The 17,986-nt window shown below is 44.7% G+C and overlaps 1 protein-coding gene across 1 annotated transcript; it reads left to right on the top strand.

The window, feature by feature from the left end:
* The first annotated feature begins 4,687 nt into the window (after window positions 1-4,687).
* ITLN1 (intelectin 1) lies at window positions 4,688-14,251 on the top strand. Its single transcript, XM_023214268.2, has 8 exons — window positions 4,688-4,887; window positions 5,065-5,128; window positions 6,750-6,848; window positions 8,015-8,262; window positions 8,899-9,057; window positions 9,700-9,820; window positions 10,999-11,102; window positions 13,974-14,251. The coding sequence occupies exons 2-8, from the start codon at window positions 5,071-5,073 to the stop codon at window positions 14,124-14,126; spliced, it is 942 nt and encodes a 313-aa protein (XP_023070036.1). The 5' UTR covers window positions 4,688-4,887; window positions 5,065-5,070; the 3' UTR covers window positions 14,127-14,251.
* Window positions 14,252-17,986: the final 3,735 nt, after the last annotated feature.

Genomic DNA, 17,986 nt, shown 5'->3' with positions numbered 1-17,986 from the left:
CCAGCCCCTAGCCTTAGCTGCCTCCCCATGGGGCAGTGGTCGGGACCTGCAGCCCCCCGTGTCTGAGCTCACTGCCCTGCGGTGGGCTCCCTCATGGCCTGAGCCTCCCCGACGGGCGCTGCCCCCTGCTCCGTGGCGCCCGGTCCCATCGACAGCCCAAGGGCTGAGGAGTGCAGGCCCAGCTCCGGACTGGAGGGCAGCTCCACCTGCAGCCCTGGTGCAGGATCCACTAGGAGAAGCCAGCTGGGCTCCTGAGCTGGATGGGGATTTGGATAACATTTATGTCTAGCTAGAGGATGGTAAATACACCAATCAGTACTCTGTATCTAGCTAACTCTGTGTCTAGCTAACCTAGTGGGGACTTGGAGAACTTTTCTGTCTAGCATTGTGTGTCTAGCTCAAGGATTGTAAACGCACCAATCAGCACTCTGTGTCTAGTTCAGGGTTTGTAAATACACCAACCAGTACTCTGTATCTAGCTAACTCTGTGTCTGGCTAACCTAGTGGGAACTTGGAGAACTTTTCTGTCTAGCACGCTGTGTCTAGCTCAAGGATTGTAAAGGCACCAATCAGCTCTGTAAAATAGACCAATCAGCCCTCTGTTAAATGGACCAATCAGCAGGACGTGGGTGGGGTCAGATAAGGGAATAAAAGTAGGGTGCTGGAGGCAGCAGTGGCAACCCTCTGGGGTCCGCTTCCACGCTGTGGAAGCGTTGTTCTTTGCTCTTTGCAATAAATCTTGCTGCTGCTCACTCTTTGGGGCCATGCTGCCTTTATGAGCTGTAACACTCACAGCAAAGGTCTGCAGCTTCACTCATGAAGCCAATGAGACCACGAACCCACTGGGAAGAATGAACAACTCCAGATGCGCTGCCTTTAAGAGCTGTAACACTCACCATGAAGGTCTGCAGCTTCACTCCTGACAGCAAGACCACAAACCCACCAGAAGGAAGAAGCTCCAGACACATCTGAACGTCTGAAGGAACAAACTCCAGACACACCATCTTTAAGAACTGTAACACTCACTGTGAGGGTCCGTGGCTTTATTCTTGAAGTCAGTGAGACCAAGAACCCACCAATTCCGGACACATAAGGAAGATGTAAGATACGAAAAAGCAATAAAAACAAATAAATGAAGAAACAGGCCACACTCAATATTTTAAAGACATAAATTATTTCTAAAATGATCTACAGATTCAATGTAATTCCAATAAAATTCTAAAGGGTGTGTGTGTGTGTGTGTGTGTGTGTGTGTAGAGGCAAACGACCAAGAATAACCAAAAAAAGAAGAACAAAGTGAGAAGCCTTGCTCTACTGGATATCAAGACATTTTATAAATCCAAAATATTTGGGCCAGGCACGATGGCTCACACCTGTAATTCCAGTACTTTGGGAGGCTGAGTTGGGTGGATCACAAGGTCAGGTGTTCGAGACCAATCTGACCAACATGATGAAATCCCATCTCTAATAAAAATACAAAATTAACCAGGCATGGTAGCTCGTGCCTGTAATCCCAGCTACTCAGGAGGCTAAGGTAGGAGAATCGCTTGAACCCAGGAGGCGGAGGTTGCAGTGAGCCGAGATCGCGCCATTGCACTCCAGCCTTGGCGACAGAGAGCGGCTCTGTCTCAAAAAATAAATAAATAAAAATAAATAAACAAAATATTTGGAGCAATGTGGTATGGGCACAAGGAAGTGCTGCTTTCCATCACAGGCCAGTGATTACTTTTTGGGAAGGAGCTCTGTTATCTGGAAGCAGCATATGGGAAGCTTCTGGGTGCTGCCAAAGTTTCATTTCTGGGCTAGGATGATAATTACACATCCTATTTGGCTTTTTTGAAATTCATTAAACTGCATATTTAATGTCATATCTTTTTCTGTATGTGTAATTTTACAATAAAGCTTCTCCAAGTCACTTGGAGATGTAGATGTGGAACTGGAGTGAGTTGGTGGGGAGGGGCTTTCTTCCACACTCTTACATCTTTGTGCACATACATACTGTCACATATGTACCTATACTCCCAGCACTTTGGGAGGCTGAGACAGGAGGATTGCTTGTGCTCAGGAGTTCGAGACCAGCCTGGCCAACATGGTGAGGAACCCGTCTCTACAAAAAATACAAAAGTTAGCAGGGTGTGGTGGTGTGTGCCTATAGTCCCAGGTACTTGGGAGGCTGAGGCAGGAGGATCACCTGAGCCTGGGAGGTTGAGGTTGCAGTAAGCTGAGATCGTGCCACGGTGCTCCATCCAGCCTGGGCAGTAGAGTGATACCCTGTCTCAACATAAATAAATAAATAAAATAAAGAGAAGCTGCTGTCAAGCAAGACTGGATCTTGCCCTTTCTCTCGATTTTCTATCTCCTGAGGTAATAGATTTACTTTTTAGAAAAGCCACTTTGAGATGGGGTTTCTTTTTTTTTTTTGAGATGGAGTCTCACTCTGTTGCCCAGGCTGGAGTGCGGTGGCCTGATCTCAGCTCACTGCAAGCTCCGCCTCCCGGGTTTACGCCATTCTCCTGCCTCAGCCTCCCGGGTAGCTGGGACTACAGGTGCCGCCACCTCGCCCGGCTAGTTTTTTGTAGTTTTTAGTAGAGATGGGCTTTCACCATGTTAGCCAGGATGGTCTCGATCTCCTGACCTCGTGATCCGCCCGTCTCGGCCTCCCAAAGTGCTGGGATTACAGGCTTGAGCCACCGTGCCGGGCCTGAGATGGGGTTTCTATTAGTTACGGCTAAAAAAACCAGACTAAACTAAATCAAAGTCCAGGGCAGTGGGGTTTAGAGGAAGTTGTGTGGGGAACAGATTCAAGAGAAAGTAGGGGCAGAATCAATGAGATGCAATCACTGATTGGATGATGATGGTTAGATGGCATCATGTACCAGTAAGGATGAGATGCATAATGATGTTAAAGATGTCAAAATACCAAAAAAGTGTCTTAGGATCAACTAAAGAAATTACCAGAACTATAAATTTTCTTTCTTTCTTTTTTTTTTTTTGCAAATATGTTACTGTTTTATTAATTAAGCCATTAGGTTTTCAGGTGGTTAGTTACACAGTAATGAACAACAGAGGGAATGTTTAATTTTTTCTCTAGATCTTGAGCCCTTGTTGTTAACTTTATATACACGTATTTACTACTGTAAACTGTAAATTTAGAGACTTTATTTATTTATTTATTTATTTTAGACGGAGTTTCACTCTTATTTCCCAGGCTGGAGTGTAGTGGTGTGATCTTGGCTCACTGCAACCTCTGCCTCCGGGTTCAAGTGATTCTCCTGCCTCAGACTCCCGAGTAGCTGGGATTACAGGTGCCTGCCACCACACTCAGATAATTTTATATTTTTAGTAGAGACAGAGTTTCACCATGTTGATCAGGCTGGTCTTGAACTCCTGACCTTAAGTGATCCACCCACCTCGGCCTCCCAAAGTGCTGGGATTACAGGCGTGAGCCATCGTGCCTGGTGAGACCTCTGTTTCTAAGATAATTGATCATTTTCTGCATACACAGAGCAAATAGCTTCTAATAGATTTTAAATTTACAAAAGTATAACTTTTTTTACAGTTTTTCTTCTTGGGCGCTATTTTATTTTCTTCTATCAATATATGAATATTTTGTGCAAATCAGTACTTTGAACCAACAAATAGTAAATATTAGCTTGACAAAAAAGATATTCACAATCTTCGTAACAAAAGATTGCAGTATTACTAATGCTATAATGACATTATGTATTAGGTGTATGATATCACTGGGGAAGAACTGAGCAATTCTATTATAGCTGCAGGCTGGCATTTGAGAACTTCATGATATAGAAACAGGAATAAGACAGGAGGTTCGAAGCATCAGAGAGGTTTCATATTGATTCAGTTTCAAATGAAGTCTGTAGTAAATTTTCCCTAGTTTGTGGCAAAATGACAAAATTAAAGACAAAGTAGTGAGTCTTTGTGTGAAGCTAAATTTATTCAAACTAAAGATTTACACTTAAAAAAAATCTTTTATTCTTTTTTTTTGTGTGTTTTGAATCTCTTTCCCCTCCATTCCTTTTTACCACATTATTCAGAAATGATCAGTTTCCCATCTTGTTAAAATTTCCTTTTTATAGTTCTATGAAATGATAATTATGGCCAATGTTTGATTTCATTTTATTTATTTATTTAGAGATACGGTCTTGCTCTGTTACCTAAGCTGGAGTACAGTGGCATGATCATAATTCACTGAATTTTCTGTCTCCGGGGCTCAAGAACGCTCCCGCCTTGCCTCAGCCCCACCTGAGACTACAGGCAAGTGCCACCATGCCATGCTAATTTTTTAATTTTTATTTTTAGTACAGAAGTGGTTGCCCTATGTTGCCCAGGCTGGTCTCAAACTCCTGAGTTCAAAGTGATCCTCCTGCCTTGGCCTCCCAAAGTATTGGGATTTGAGCCAATGTGCCAAGCCAGCAGATGCTTAATTTAAAGAAAGTTTTTATTTTGCACAAAAGAAAGGCACAAAAACCCAAAATCAATGCCAACTCTTGTTAGTCTCTTCGTCTACTTGTTTTGTTTTCATGGACTTTGACACAGGTTCATAAAACCCCCAGATCCGGGAACAATGCTAGTAGGCGATATTTAGGATTGGTTTGTTTCTTCAGAACCCATTAATTCCACTGTGTAAATTACCTCCCTGAGATAACCAGAAGCCTCCCCAGCACTGGGCATTGTGCCAGGGGAGGGTGAGGCTGGAAACCTGGGTTTGACCCTGCTAGGCTTTCTCCATAAAGGTTTCAGCCCCTCATCCCACATCAGGAGTGTTTTTGGAGAAAGCTGCACTCTGTTAAGCTCCAGGCTGCAGTGTAGAGAGGGAGTGAAGGAGCTCTCTGTACCCAAGGAAAGTGCAGCTGAGACTCTGACAAGGTCTGTGAGTTGGGGGAACCCTGTTTTCAGCTTAGGTCTGCTTTTGATCTCGGAGATGTGTGAAGTTTAAACAAAAGGCAAGGGCTTTTGGCATCTTTATAGGACTGGACAGGGGTGGGTCAGGAATGTAGAGAAAAATGATGGCCAAGACAATGACCTTCATCTTGCTTTCTTTAGATTACGATGAACCAACTCAGCTTCCTGCTTTTTCTCATTGCGGCCACCAGAGGGTGGATTACAGGTGAGTCACGCTGCTAGGGACAGAGTTCCTTCAGCTGGGTGGCTCCTGGGATCCTGGTCTCTCCCAGGACACAGAGCATGTCTTTGAGATGCACAGAAGCCGGCTTGCATGTAGACTGAGTGCCGATTTCTGGTCTCTGGTGGGATCCGGCCTATGGCAGTGAGCGTGTTGCTTGAGGCATGTCCTGGGTCCAGGCTCTGTGCTTTTGTGTGGCCCTGAGGGGGCTGTGGTAAGAACTGTGCCACCTCCCAGCCATTGCCCACTCCTGTGATCTTGGCTGTGGGATTTCCATGGGAACTACATGGTCTGCTTTGTGCCTGGAGAATGTTCTCTTCACAGTCTTCCTCTCTACAACAAGAATAACAATGACATTTAAAAATTTGTATTTTCCCTCACTGTGTAATTTTTTTTTTTTTTAAAGAAAAGGCTGTTTCAAAATATCTTCTTACTTCATCTTTGCAAAATCACTGTTTATTTTATTTATTTTTTTTTTTTGAGACGGAGTCTCGCTCTGTCGCCCAGGCTGGAGTGCAGTGGCCAGATCTCAGCTCACTGCAAGCTCCGCCTCCCGGGTTCACGCCATTCTCCTGCCTCAGCCTCCTGGGTAGCTGGGACTACAGGCGCCCGCCACCTCGCCCGGCTAGTTTTTTGTATTTTTTAGTAGAGACGGGGTTTCACTGTGTTAGCCAGGATGGTCTCGATCTCCTGACCTTGTGATCCACCCGTCTCGGCCTCCCAAAGTGCTGGGATTACAGGCTTGAGCCACCGCGCCCGGCCAAAATCACTGTTTATTAACGGTGTTTTAGGTATGAGAAAACTGAGATCAGTCACCTCTGACCTCAAAGCTTTTCCCCTAGACTGTTCGAATAGTTTGCAGACTTTTTGGAGTAGAGATTAGTCTCACTGCTCCCTACTTCACACCCCATGTTTCAGCCATATTAAGCAGTTTGCAGTTCTACAGCTGGGCCACGCTATATATATATATATATTTTTTTTTTCTCGAGACCTGTGGATATGCTGTTTTCCCTGCCTTGGATTCTCTCCCTACTGATAAATCATGTTTATTCTCTCAGAAGAAGCTACGATGTCACGTGGACTGAAGGTCTTCTGTGACTAAGACATGAGAAAACCCCTCTTGCCTCCTTCTCCCAGGCAACTGCCCTGCTCGCTGCCTGGCCTTTCCATTCTCCATTCTTACCTCAGAGTCTTTCTTTCGTTCTCTTGAGTTTGTCTTTCTTCTACCATTTATTCTTCTCAATCCAATTTTCTGTCGACTTGTCAGCAATTCCCTCTAGAGGCAAGCTCTTGCTGGGGAAGTTTAATGTCTTTAATTACTCAGTGCTTAGGGCAGGACCCAGCACAAAGGCAGGTCATGTGGCGGGAGGCCCGCATTAAGCCTGTGCTGACTGTTGCATCGGACGGGCTGAGTGGATGTGACACTGATGTGCTGAGTGAATGTGACGCTGCTGGGCTGAGTGGATGTGACACTGGCTGTCTCAGGCCTTACCACCCTGGCATTGAGTTTCTGCTACAGTGGTAGAATGAGCGTGGGACTGTTGATAGGAGAGGCTAGGTTTTGTGTCAGACCAGGAATGAGAGTCAAACTCTGTGTATTCCGTAGATGAGGCTAACACTTACTACAAGGAATGGACCTGTTCTTCGTCTTCATCTCTGCCCAGAACCTGCAAGGAAATCAAAGACAAGTGCCCTAGTGCATGTGGTGAGTGATAAACACTCAAACAGAGCTCAGTGAGGGTATCAGGATTGTGTCTTCTGGGAGTCATTTTGTCTTTTAGTTAAAAAAAATTGTGGTAAAGTATATGTATACATATTACAATTTGCATAATATTTGCCATTTTAAGCAACAATAAGTGTGCAATTCAGTGGCATTCATTACCTTCAAGGTTGTGCAACCATCACTGCTATCCGTATGCAGAACTTTTTCATTACCACAAACGGAAACTCTGTACTTAATAACTAGGAGGGGCCAGATGCGGTGGCTCCCTACTGTAAAGTGCTCACCCAGCACTTTACGAGGCTGTGGCAGGTGGGTGTGGTGGTGCACACTTGTAATTCCAGCTACTTGGGAGGCTGAAGTGGGAGGACCGCTTGAACTCAGGAGGCAGAGGTGGCAGTGAGCTGAGATGGTGCTACTGCACTCCAGCCTGGGCAACAGAGTGAGGCTCCATCTCAAAAACAAAAACAACAACAAAACAAAACAAAAAATAACATGGAGTTATTAAGCAATAACTCCCTTCCCTCAGTCTCTGGTAGCTGCATTCTACTTTCTGTCTGTATGAATTTGCCTAGTGTAGTTACCTCATGTAATTGGAGTCATACGGTATTTGCCCTTTGATGTCTGACTTACTTCATTTAGCACAGTGTTTTGAGCACAGTGTTTTGAGTGTCCATGTTGTAGCATGGGTATTTCATTCCCTTTTATCCATTGTTGATACATATATGCACACACACCATGTTTTGTTTATTTCATTCACCTGTTAGTGAGTATTTGAATTGTTTCTTCTGTTTGACTCTTGTGACTAATGCAGCGATAAACACTGGTGCAAAAGCACCAGCTTGAGACCGTATTTTCAATTCTTTTGGGGATAGAACTGCACTGGAATTTCTGGGTCATATGATAATTCCATGTTTAACTTTATGAAAAATGTCACTGGGATTTTATACAATTCTATGTTCTGCCTCAGTTACAGGAACATGATCTTCTGAACTCAGGGAGGCCCCAGTAGCCCTGGGAGAACTGAGTGATGTGACTCAGGACAGGAGCCTTTAGGCCATGTTTCTGGTTCCGGGGGCCTTTCTTGTCACGGGGCTGAGATGAACCCTCAGCTCTCAGACAGGGAGGTTCTGGGCTGATTCTCTCTACAGATGGTCTGTATTTTCTCCGCACTGAGAATGGTGTTATCTACCAGACCTTCTGTGACATGACCTCTGGGGGTGGCGGCTGGACCCTGGTGGCCAGCGTGCACGAGAATAACATGCATGGGAAGTGCACGGTGGGTGATCACTGGTCCAGTCAGCAGGGCGGCAAAGCAGACTACCCAGAGGGGGACGGCAACTGGGCCAACTACAACACCTTTGGGTCTGCAGAGGCGGCCACGAGCGATGACTACAAGGTTGGTGCCACTTCCCACCCACTAGGGTGAGGGTGAGGAGTGGAGTGTGGCTGGCCACAAGCCTGCAGGGGGGAGGGCTGGAAGGTGGGGATGTGGGGAAGGGCTGGAGAAGAAGAGAGAAATACTTGCACCTTTTTTTTTCTTTTCTTGAGACGGAGTCTCACTCTGTTGCCCAGGTTGGAGTGCAATGGTGTGATCTTGGCTCATAGCAACCACTGCCTTCTGGGTTCAAGTGATCCTCTGCTTCAAAAGTAGCTGGGATTATAAGTGCTCACTACCACACTTGGCTAAGTTTTGTACTTGTAGTAGAGACGAGTTTTCTCCGTGTTGGCCGGGCTCGTCTTGAATTCCTGACCTCAAGTGATCTGCCCACCTTGGTCTCCAAAAATGCTGGGATTACAGGCATGAGCCACCACGCCCAGCCAACTTACATGTAGAATCACAACTTCCTCCTAACAAGGCCGTTAGGGCCCTGGGTGTGGTGGGATCATCTGCTGGGAGTGGGGTGTCTGAGTGTGGCTGGCCATCTGCTCACCTGGAGTCCAGAGCTCTCAGTCCAGCCGTGGCTGCATGTGTGGACCTTCTGCCTCCTGGGACCTCCTGGCCCAGTCAGGCTCAGTGTCTGTTGCTTTCCAGAACCCCGGCTACTATGACATCCAGGCCAAGGACCTGGGCATCTGGCACGTGCCCAACAAATCCCCCATGCAGCATTGGAGAAACAGCTCCCTGCTGAGGTACCACACCAACACTGGCTTCCTCCAGACACTGGGACATAATCTGTTTGGCATCTACCAGGTACAGAGGGTTGCTGGCTGGGACTGGTTTTCATGGGTGTTCAGAAAGCAAGTGTTAGAGGTTAGGCAGCAATCATTTTTTAATGGGCCTGTCTTCCATGTTCTTCTAACCTATATTTGCTAATGGCTTCTGTTGCTTCTCTTAGGAATTCTGAGCCAGGCAAGAGAAAAGATCTATGGGAGGAGTGGGGGCCTGGGGGAGGGATAGCATTAGGAGAAATACCTAATGTAAATGACGGGTTAATGGGTGCAGCAAACCAACATGACACATGTATACCTATGTAACCAACCTGCACATTGTGCACATGTACCCTAGAACCTAGAGTATAATAATAATAATAATAATAATAATAATAATAATAATAATAATAAAAGACCTACGGGAGAGGACAGCTGGGGCAGGAAGAGTGTGGGTGGGTTGGGGAGAAGGAGAGAGAGAATGAAGTGATCTAGGCTGCCGCAGAATCACAGCTCCTGAGTAACTGGCAGCAGTGCCAGGGAAAGATTCTTATTTTGACTGGTTTTGAAGTAATTTCAGTTACTGAGAAAGCATTGTTTCCCCTCTATGAATGGCAGCATCCCAGGAGATGCTGGTAATGGCAAATCTGTTGTCTTTACTCCATGACTTTTTCTTTCTTTGTAGAAATTCCCAGTGAAATATGGAGTAGGACGGTGTATTACTGACAATGGCCCGGCAATCCCTGTGGTCTATGATTTTGGTGATGCCCAGAAAACAGCATCTTATTATTCACCCTATGGCCAGCGTGAGTCTTTAATGATCCTCTGAACTCTTAGTAGGAAAGGGAATGCATTCAACTGTGCTAGGTAACAGTTGTGCATCCGACTGAAGCCTGGTTCTCTTCTGTAATGTTCCCTGTATTGCCTCACTTGTTTTGCATGGCTGCCTTTGAGATCTGAGCTGTTATTAATGTCATTTTAGGAAACTGAAGCACTGAGAGGTTTAGAATCTTGCCAAGATCACAAGGCATATGTGGAAGAGTTATCAATTGGGGTGAGAAATTTGGCTCCAGACTTTTTTTTTTTCTTGAGATGGAGTTTCACTCTTGTTGCCCAGGCTGGAGTGCAATTGTGCAGTTTTGGCTCACCACAACCTGTGCCTCCCAGGTTCAAATGATTTTCCTGTCTCAGCCTCCCAAGGAGCTAGGATTACAGGTGCCCGCCACCATCCTGGCTAATTTTTGTATTTTTAGTAGAGATGGGGTTTCACCATGTTGACCAGGCTGGTCTCCAACTCCCGACCTTAGGCGATCCACCCCCTTTGGCCTCCCAAAGTGTTGGAATTATAGGTGTAATGAGCCACAGTGCCTGGCCAGGCTGCAGACTCTAGACTCTTCACTCCTAACAACCCACTCTCAGCCCTGCAGGAGCTTGTTAGGACCAGGCCAGGCCATGTGTATAGAACAACCAAAAAAATGGCAGGACTTTTTTTTTCTTATTGTGAGTTTATTTTGTGTGAAGCCAAAGTTGGTAGTATAGTTTGCTTCGCAGAGCCTGAGCATATATTATAGAACTCAAAGCTGTTGTTGTTTACATTTGGGAGGTGAGAGTTTAAAACAAAGGAGAAAAGAAAAATGTAAATAGGAACAGAGTGAATACATCTGTTAACTGCTGAAACTCAGTCCTTGTAGATGTTCAGTGGTGACCTTCCTGCAGAGTTGAATTTCTCTTCACAAGCCTCTGGCAGATGAGGAACCCTCTCTGAGGACCAGCTCTTGCTCTCTGGGGTTGGGAAAAGTTCCCTCTTAGCTAAGTTTGAGGCCAGGATGCACCAACCATTGGCCACAGAGGTGCTGGGCTCCACCAGTACAGCTGGAGTGTTGGGCTGTAGCCTGAGCTTTGGCATCGAGAATCTCAGGGCTGGCCTAACGAAAGTGATTTCTAGCATCTTCCTTGAATGCTGTTTTGTGCCTCTTGTTTTCAGGGGAGTTCACTGCGGGATTTGTTCAGTTCAGGGTATTTAATAATGAGAGAGCAGCCAACGCCTTGTGTGCTGGAATGAAGGTCACTGGATGTAACACTGAACACGTGAGTCTCTGTGGGGACCACAAGGACCTGTGAGTAAGGTCGCATTTGTCAGTGTGTGTTGGTATGTGTGTGTGTGTTGAGTGTGGTATGACTGGTGTATGTGTGTATGTGTATGGTTATGTGACATTCTCTTGCTCATTGCTAGGCTTCAGGGGCCAGGGCTGTGGGACCCTTTGTCCAGGTGTACACATCCTGTCCCTCTGAGGACCAAAATCAAGGAGTGAGGCTTCAAAGAACCATTGCTGGGTGCTCAGGCTTTGTGAGAAAACACTTAATCGCTTGGAGGTGGGGTGAGGTTTGTGTGCGGAAACATTCTGTAGTAGTCTTTAGAGCTGAGATTCCTTGCGAAACACAGGTGTTATTTTTCTTCATCTGAGATTTATATTTCAGAGAAAACCTGGGCCTCCCCAACCCTAGCCATGGTTTGCCTAGATACACACTGCACTGGGGAGTTGCTGGGACAGTCCTGGACATCACCTTCTAGAAACCTCACTCAGGCCATCCCTTGTGTGGTTGAAATGTTAAGGCTCAGGAATCCCGAATGGTGGATTGATAAATTCCAGTGATTTTAAATGGAATACCAGTTGTATTAGTCCATTTTCTCACTGCTATAAAGAAATACTGGCCAGGCATGGTGGCTCACACCTGCAATCCCAGTACTTTGGGAGGCAAGGCAGGTGGATCTCTTGAGTTTAGGAGTTTGAGACCAGCCTGGGAAACATGGCGAAGCCTTGTCTCTACAAAAAATACAAAAATTAGTCGAGTGTGGTGGTGCATGCCTGTGGTCTCAGCTACTTGGGAGGCTGAGGTGGGAGGATCCGCTTAAGCCTGGGAGGTGGAGGTTGCAATGAACCAAGATCACACCACTGTACTCCAGCCTGGGTGACAGAGCGAGACCCTGTCTCAAAAAAAAAAAAAAAAAAAAAAAAAAAGAGAGAGAGAGAGAGAAAAGAAAAGGAAAAGAAATATCTGAGACAGGATAATTTATAAAGAAACGAGGTTCAATTGGCTCATGGTTCTGCAGGCTGTACTATAAATATAGTGGCTTCTGCTTCTAGGGAAGTCTCAGGAGGCTTCCAAACATGGCAGAAGGCAAAGATGGACTGAGGTGTCTCCCGTGGCAGGAGCAGGAGTGAGGGCAGGGGATGTACTACACACTTTTTTTTTTTGAGACAGAGTTTTGCTCTTGTTGCCCAGGCTGAAGTGCAATGGCACAATCTAGGCTCGCCACAACCTCTGCCTCCCGGGTTCAAGCGATTCTCTTGCTTCAGTCTCCCAGGTAGCTGGGTTTACAGGCATGAGCCACCACACTGGGCTAATTTTGTATTTTTAGTAGAGATGGGGTTTCTCCATGTTGGGCTAATTTTGTATTTTTAGTAGAGATGGGGTTTCTCCATGTTGGTCAGGCTGGTCTCGAACTCCTGACCTCAAGTAATCTGCCTTCCTCAGCATCCCATAGTGCTAGGATTACAGGCATGAACCTCCACACCCAGCTGGTGCTACACGCTTTTAAATGTCCAGATCTCGTGAGAAGTCACTCACTATCATGAGGACAGCATCAAGGGGCTGGTGCTAAAATCATTCATGTGAAATCACCGCAATGATCCAATCACCTCCCACAAGGCCCCATCCCCAACACTGGGGATTACAATTCGACATGAGATTTTGTGGGGACCCAAGTCCAAACCATATCACCAGTTGAATACAGAGGATGAGCAGGGAAGTCTAGAAAAACATGGTTCTCATTTGGGTGAGTGTCATTTATGAAGTCAGAGTGTCTGGATGATGAATAGGTTCTGGGTCAATGAGGGATATAATTAACTTTGTTTTGGTAATTTGGGGCTTGAGATGCTTGTGTAGATATCCAAGCTGGATTTTGAGGTCTTCAGCACAAGAAGCACCTCGACAGGAGATGGAGATTTTGGGGCCATCAGTGAATTTTTAGTAATTGAGGCCACAGTGGTCGTGCAATTTATAAGGGAGAGGGAGATGGGACCTCCACTAGGGAGCAGTGCTTAGAGGATTTATGAAAGAAGAGTACAGACAGGGGCTCTGAGCATGAGTGTTTAGAAAAGTTGAAAGAAAATCAAGACAATAATGTCACTAAAGCTAAAGGAAGAGAGTTTTGTCTTTTTTTTTTTTTTTTCTGAGACAGGATCTTACTCTGTCGCCCAGGCTGCAGTGCAATGGTGCTATCTAGGCTCACTGCAACCTCCACCTCCCAAGTTCCAGCAATTCTCCTGCCTCAGCCTCCTAAGTAGTGGGACTACAGGTGCCTGTCACCGCACCCGACTAATTTTTTTTTTTGAGAGGAGTCTCATTCTGTCACCCAGGCTGGAGTGCAGTGGCATAATCTTGGCTCACAGCAAGCTCCGCCTCCCGGGTTGATGCCATTCTCCTGCCTCAGCCTCCCGAGTAGCTGGAACTACAGGCACCTGCCAGCACACCCAGCTAATTTTTTTTTGTATTTTTAGTAGAGACGGGGCTTCACTGTGTTAGCCAGGATGGTCTCGATCTCCTGATCCACCTACCTCGGCCTCCCAAAATGCTGGGATTACAAGTGTGAGCCACCACACCTGGCCTGCACTCGGCTAAGTTTTGTATTTTTTGTGGAGACAGGGTTTCATCATGTTGGCTAGGCTGGTCTCGAACTCCTGGCCTCAAGTGATCCACCTTCTTCGGCCTCCCAAACTGCTGGGATTATAGGTGTGAGCCAAGGAAGAGAGAGAGATTTTTACAGGAAGGATGGATCAACACTGTCAATGGAGAGTCTGATGAGGACCACAGAAATGACTGGATTCAGCTGTTAAGATGGCATTGGCCTCACCGGCAGATCTCTTATTACTGCCTCTTCCTCTCTTTGTTTCCCAGCACTGCATTGGTGGAGGAGGATACTTTCCAGAGTCTAGTCCCCGGCAGTGTGGCGATTTTTCTGGTTTTGATTGGAGTGGATATGGAACTCATGTTGGTTACAGCAGCAGCCGGGAGATAACTGAGGCAGCCGTGCTTCTATTCTATCATTGAGAGCTTTGTGGGAGGGAACCCAGACCTCTCCTCCCAACCATGAGATCCCAAGGATGGAGAACAACTTACCCAGTAGCTACAATGTTAATGGCAGAAGAGAAACTAATAAATCATATTGACTCAAAGCTTGGTGTTTCTGTGAATTCCTTTCCTGTAGGGGTGAAGCACTGTAGGAAATTTCAAAAGCATGTGTATTGCTGTGGCGGATTGAACTTCAACTGCTTGTGTGTTTGGACTCTTAGGACTCGGGAATCCTGACAGAGAAACATGGCATCTCTACTTCCCTTTCAGATAGCCCTTAAAATAGCCAGAGGAATACAGGGCAAGGGGAAAGGAAGCATTTATCCTAACCCTTCCTAACTCATCCACATGGACTGATCAATTTGTATCCTCAACCTGCAGACCCAGAAGGAGAAAAGAGTCCATTTTGGGGGGTGCACCAAAGAAGAAGGAGATATACCCAATATCGATATCTAGTATGTTCTAACCTTAGTGACTGGGCGTTTTCCTTAGGGAAGAATGGGCTGGCATGATATGATGATGGTGTCTCTCCTTGGCCAGTGGCTAAACCATTCCTGGGCTCCCATCTGCAGGTGCTCATTCAGAAGGAGCCATGTGGCCAAATAATTCCCAATGGGTTATTGGTACAGATAGGATGGGGATGGCATCAGTTCTTATCCATGACTAAATATTAGGCATAATATTGTGTTTCCTCCACAATACAAATTGGATTATGACAAGCCCTTCCAATTCTTCCCCACTCTAAGTGTCAATTACTTCTCACTGGCTAGAAAATGAAGTTTAAAGTTCTTAGGCCTTAGAGGAATTAGAAGAGGAAGGGGAAGAAGGGAAAGAGGAAGGGGAAGAAGAAGGGAAAGAGGAAGGGGAAGAATTTTGCTTAGAAAAGGTTTGGGAGGGTTGGGGTGCAGTGACTCACGCCTATAATCCCAGCACTTTAGGAGGCCAAGGTGGGAGGATCACTAGGTCAGGAGATCAAGACCATCATGGCCAACATAGTGAAACCCCATCTCTACTAAAAATACAAAAATTAGCTGGGCACGGGGGCATGTGCCTGTAATCCCAGCCACTCAGGAGACTGAGGCAGGAGAATTGCTTGAACCCAGGAGGTGAAAGTTGCAGTGAGCAGAGATCATACCACTGCACTCCTGCCTGGGTGACAGTGAGACTCCATCTCAAAAAAAAAAAAAAAAAAAAATGTCTGGGAGGATTTTCTTTGTTGTTTAAACTAGGTCTATTTAGAGCTGGGTTAGAAATTGTTAGTATTCTCTCTAGAGCCTTTTTTTTCTTTAGTTCTTTCTACCTTTTTAATAACTCATTTTCTGTCATCTGTTCTTCCTGCCTTCTCTCTTACCTCTTTTCCCCATTCTCTATCCTGAAACACAGATATCTCCGTCCGTCTTCACTCTCAGATGCCCTTCGTCCAACTAGAGGAGACAAACCAGAGTATGTTTTTACCTCTGGTTGGAGTTCCCCTGTATATGACTCACCTTTTGTGTGCCAGACACTGTTGGCTGGGAGTGCACAGACCAGTGGTGGGAGAGAGAGGTGAACATTTTTTTCTCTCTGATATATTCCTTTATGAATTAATTCCAACAATATTCATTGAGTGTGTACTAGTTCCTGGGCTAAGTGCTGGGGATACAGTGATAGAGAAGTGATAGAGAAGACCGATGAATCCAATTCTAAAGCTGCAGGTGGTGGAGCCCAGGGGCTCTTTAGGTGCAAGGTGATAAAGTCTCCCATGAGAGCTTCCCGGGGAACTGTGGAAACACAGGAGAGCGATCCCCAATCCAGAAAGGAATGTTAGGGAGGACCTCTCAGAGAAGGTGGCTTTACCTTAATTCTCCCTGCCACCTTGGTGTGACCACAGAGATCTCTGAGCTGGGAAAGTTTTCACCTGTCATTGTTTTCACTGTGCCCCACATCCAGAGAGTGAAGTTGTTAAAGGTCTATGCTCTGGAAATAGATGGAATTAGTCCAAATCCTAGCTTTCTAAATGAATCTGACCCTTGAAAAAATTTTCATTTAGCAGAGTTTCAGTTTCCTTATCTGTAAACTACAGATAAGAGTAGTAAAGTCCTCACATGTGGTTTTCATAAAAATTAGATGAAATAATTATGTACAGCCTTTAAAGGAGTGCCTGACCTATAGTAATTGCTTGATATATATTAGTTATTGTTATTATTTTTTGAGTCAGGGTCTTGTTCTTTTGCCTAGGCTGGAGTGCAGTAGTGTGATCTCAGCTCACTGCAACCTCTGCCTCCCAGGTTCACGTGATTCTTGTGCCTCAGCCTTATGAATAGCTGGGATTACAGGCATATGCCACCATATCTGGCTCGTTTTCATATTTTTAGTAGAGACTGGGTTTTGTCATGTTGGCCAGGCTGTTCTTGAACTCCTGGCCTCAGGTGATCCACCCACATCAGCCTCCCAAAGTGGTGGGATTACAGGCGTGAACTACCATGCCCGGCCTATGAACAATTTTACACCAAGAAATTATATAACCTGGATGAAATGGACAAATTCCTAGGAACATAAAATCTATCAAGACTAAATCATGAAGAAATAGAAAATCTGAATAAAAGTATACCTAGTAAGGTGATTGAATCAGTAATCAAAAATCTCTTGATAAAGAAAAGCTCTGGACCTGATGGTTCACTGGTGAATTCTATCAGTGAAGAAACATTTAAAGAAGAACTAACATCAATTCTTCTCAAATGTTTCCAAAAAACTGAGGAGAAGGCTAAACTCCCCAATTCTGTGAGTCCAGCTTTACCCTGATAACAGCCAGGTAAAGACACTACAAGAAAAGAAAAATACAGATCAGTATCCGTTGTGAACACTGATGCAAAAACCTTTGACAAAATACTAGCAAACCAAATTCAGCAGCATATATATATATGTGTGTGTGTGTGTGTACATATATACGTATATGTACATACATATATATGTGTGTATATACATACGTATGTACATACATATATATGTGTGCATATACATACGTATATACACACATATATACACACGTATATATATGTACATACATATGTAAATACACATATGCACACATACATACATATGTATATACATATATAAGAAAGTATATATAATAGATAAATATATATAAATAGTGATATGTATATATCCACATATACATACATATATATGGATATATACACACATATCACTTTTAAAAAAATTTTTTTAATAGAGACAGGGTTTCACCATGTTGGCCAGGCTGGTCTTGAATTCCTGACCTCAGGCAATCTGCCTACTTTGGCCTCCCAAAGTGGTGGGATTAAAGGCATGAGCCATCACGCTCTGCACCCTGTCACATATTAAAATGATTTTACACCATGACCAAGTGGGATTTATTTCTGAAAAGTAAGGATGTTTCAATAAATGAGACTTGATCAACGTAACACATCACATTAACAGAATAAAGGAAAATAGCTGTACGATCTTCTCAATGGATGCAGAATAAGTATTTGACAAAACTCAGCACTCTTTCATGATAAAACACTCAACAAACTAGGAAGAGAAGAAAATTACCACAATGCAATGAAATAAAAGACATATACAAAACACCCACAGCAAACATCATACTTAATGGTGAAAGCTTTTCTTTTAGGTCAGAAACAAGGCAAGAATACCCTCTTTGGCTACTTCTATTCAACATAGTACTGGAAGTTCTAGCCAGAGGAATAAGTCAAGAAAAACAAATAAAAGGCATCTGAATTGAAAAGAATAAGTAAAATTATCTCTGTTAACGGATGACATGATTTTATATGTAAAAAACCCCTAAAGATTCCACAAAATATTGTTAGAACTAATAAATA

This window comes from Piliocolobus tephrosceles, chromosome 1 (genome assembly GCF_002776525.5).
Source record: "Piliocolobus tephrosceles isolate RC106 chromosome 1, ASM277652v3, whole genome shotgun sequence".
Taxonomy (NCBI): domain Eukaryota; kingdom Metazoa; phylum Chordata; class Mammalia; order Primates; family Cercopithecidae; genus Piliocolobus; species Piliocolobus tephrosceles.
This window is presented reverse-complemented; position numbering and strand designations above follow the sequence as displayed.